The sequence below is a fragment of the Calidris pugnax genome, unplaced genomic scaffold (genome assembly GCF_001431845.1).
Source record: "Calidris pugnax isolate Ruff unplaced genomic scaffold, ASM143184v1 scaffold63, whole genome shotgun sequence".
Taxonomy (NCBI): Eukaryota; Metazoa; Chordata; class Aves; order Charadriiformes; family Scolopacidae; genus Calidris; species Calidris pugnax.
The window spans coordinates 4103675-4106602 of record NW_015090852.1 but is presented as its reverse complement, the minus strand read 5'-3'; the positions used below and the strand labels follow the sequence as shown (position 1 = coordinate 4106602).

The window sequence follows — 2928 nt, the reverse complement described above, 5'->3', positions numbered from 1 at the left end:
CGCCACCCCCCCACCACCCCCCGGCGTCCCCAGCCGGGCCGGGGAGATGATGGATCCGGTCCCCGGTCGGCGGTGGCAGAAGGTGCTGTACGAGCGGCAGCCCTTCCCCGATAACTACGTGGACCAACGGTTCCTGGAGGAGCTGCGGAAGAACGTGCACGCCCGGCGGTACCGGTACCGGGCCGTCGTCTTCCAGTCGGGAGCGGTGGTGCAGCAGCTCTGCAGCGTCTGCGTCTTCGTCGTCACCTGGTGGTACATGGACGCCGGGATGTTGAGCCCGCAGGGGCTTTTCGGGGCGGCCCTGGTCTCCTCCCTGCTGGGCTACGTCCTCTTCGACGCCCTGGACGGCGGGGCCGGGCGGCGGGAGAGCGGGCGGACGCGGTGGGCAGACCTGAAGAGCACCCTGGTGTTCACCGCCTTCACCTACGGCTTCTCACCCGTGCTGAAGACCCTGACAGAGTCCATCAGCACCGACACCATCTACGCCATGTCGGCCCTCATGCTCCTCGGTCACCTCATCTTCTTCGACTACGGGGCCAACGCCGCCATCGTCTCCAGCACCTTGTCCCTCAACATGGCCATCTTCGCCTCGGTGTGCCTGGCCTCCCGCCTGCCTCGTTCCCTCCACGCCTTCGTCATGGTCACCTTCGCCATGCAGATCTTCGCCCTCTGGCCCATGCTGCAGAAGAAGCTGAAGGCCCAGACCCCCCGGTGCTACGTGGGGGTGACGGTGCTCTTCGCGCTGGCAGCGTTGGCGGGGCTGGCCACCATCTCCAGTGTGGGCGCCGTGCTCTTCACATCACTGCTGCTCGCCATCTCCTGCCTCTGTCCCTACTGCCTCATCCGCCTTCAGCTGCTCAAGGACAACATCCACGGACCATGGGATGAGGCTGAAATTAAGGAGGACCTCTCCAGGTTCCTTATGTAGGCCTGGCCCAAGGGGAGAAGGGACCTTCTGCTGTGAACAGTACAAAGGTTTTGTCTGGGGGACAGCGCTGGGGGGAGGACACCAGCCCAATAAAGCCTCTCACACAATGAGGACCACATTTGCATTACCCTCAGCATCTGTTTCCAGACCTGACCTCCTTGGTTTTGGCGAAGGAAGGAGCTGAACCCCACAGAGCAGCTCAGAGTGCAGGCGAGTGCAGCAGTGCGTGCTCTGGCCATGCAGACCCATACCTGCATTTTGGGGTAGGTGAAGAGGGGCTGTGCATCCCCTGAGCAGAAAAGCCACATGGAAATGCACATCCAACTCAGATGTGCCCCACAGCATGCCCATGGAGGTCCTTCAGCCCCAGGGACCTCAATGTGTGTGATGGGAACTGACAGCACCTCCCCGGGAGGGCTGGAGGGGAAGGGAGCTGGGTGAGGGTCACTGTGGGCAGGGTGGTAGCACATGGGGCTGTGGGTCCTGCCGAAGCTGCAGGACCAAGCACAGGGGCACCTGGGATGAGTGCAGTCCTAAGCCCAGCCTACCTGCACCCCACCAGTTGCTGATGCCAGAATAGCCTCATGATGCTGCCAGGCACCATGTTACCCTAATCCTTTAGGAGAGGGGGTGGTGAGGAGGCAAGATGCCTTCCTCCCTTCTCTAACCTCCTCCCAGAGGTGGATCTGGCTTCACCGTGAGGCCAGACCCCAAGCCAGAGGGATGGAGCTCAGCACAGACCCTCACAGGTGCATCCATGGGCTGGGGAGATGCCAGGCTGCTGTGACAGTGATGGCAGGGCCCAGCAAGGTCCTGTCTGGCACCGCACAGAGGGCACTCCTGGCAAACCAGTCCCACTGGAGGCCAGGCCAGGCCAAGCCAGGACAAGCTGGCCTTGTCCCGGTCCTGTGCCAGGAGGGCTTGCCCAGCTCTTCCCATTTCCCTGTTCCCACCTGGGACTGTCCCTGCTCCCACCACAGCAGGAGGGAAGGGATGCACAAGCCTATGCCAGCCCCACCTCGCAGAGAGGCATTTGGCATTACCCAGGTTTTTTGTGGAACTCCTCTTATGGAAACCCAGCGCTGTAGAAGTGCAACTTTCTGCTCGATTGACCCCATCCTGTCGAGCACCAGCACTTGCCATGCGTTCCTTAGGCTTTCTCGGAAACAAGCAACCCCCAGCGGAGTCCCCAACACCTCCAGTGCTGTGTTACAGCTCTTGCCAAGTGTTAAGTGTTGCTGGTGTTATCGTGGTGACGACTACATCTTATTGTGGTTTTAATTAAGGAAAACCTGTGGAGTTTTAGAGCACGTGCTCCAGTCTCGTAGGGAGTGCAGAGCAGCCAGATGCTCACAGTGAGGATGACATTTTTTAGTTCTTCAGAAAGAAGACTCTTTTTTCACAAGGAGTTTTCCCAGAAAGCTGCTCAGTGACCAGGATGTCCCATCTCGTGCTGGGCTGATGCCATTGTCAATTCAGAGTCTATTGGTAGGGCAAGGCTTGAATGTAAATCAAAAGTAAATCAAATCTAGCCTGCCTGGTGCCTATTGTTAATGTCTGCCATGGTAGAAGCTATAAGAAAGCAGAGTTTGTGCTGCACCCATTCCCCCAAGGAGAAATACTTCCCAAAAAGCATTCTTCTCAAATTCAGACTCTCAAAACCAGATCTGTGTTAGGAAAAGCACAAACATCAACTACCCAGACATAATTTCAGGTGGAAGTGGGCACAGGCACCTACTATCACCTCTGCCACAGCTGGAACTCAGTGGATCACCGCAGGAGACATCCACCTAGCTGTAGGCAGGATGTGTCCCATCCGTCCCATCCCAGGCAGTTTCATCCCTGCCCACAGCCTCAGGGCCTCTCTGGTCCACCCAGCTCCTCCCCTTCACCTCCTCCATAGCCTCAGTCCTTGCCCAGAGATGGCCTGAGGAAATGCCCTCCTGTTAGCTTGCCCACACAGATGCCCTACTCTCCCTGACATGGGAGATGAAAATACA

At 58.4% G+C, this 2928-nt stretch overlaps 1 protein-coding gene across 1 annotated transcript; it reads left to right on the top strand.

Moving 5' to 3' along the window:
* Nucleotides 1-11: 11 nt before the first annotated feature.
* Nucleotides 12-1046, top strand: PIGC (phosphatidylinositol glycan anchor biosynthesis class C). Its single transcript, XM_014943368.1, has one exon. It carries the CDS (start codon nucleotides 47-49, stop codon nucleotides 926-928), a length of 882 nt encoding a protein of 293 aa, XP_014798854.1. The 5' UTR covers nucleotides 12-46; the 3' UTR covers nucleotides 929-1046.
* Nucleotides 1047-2928: the final 1882 nt, after the last annotated feature.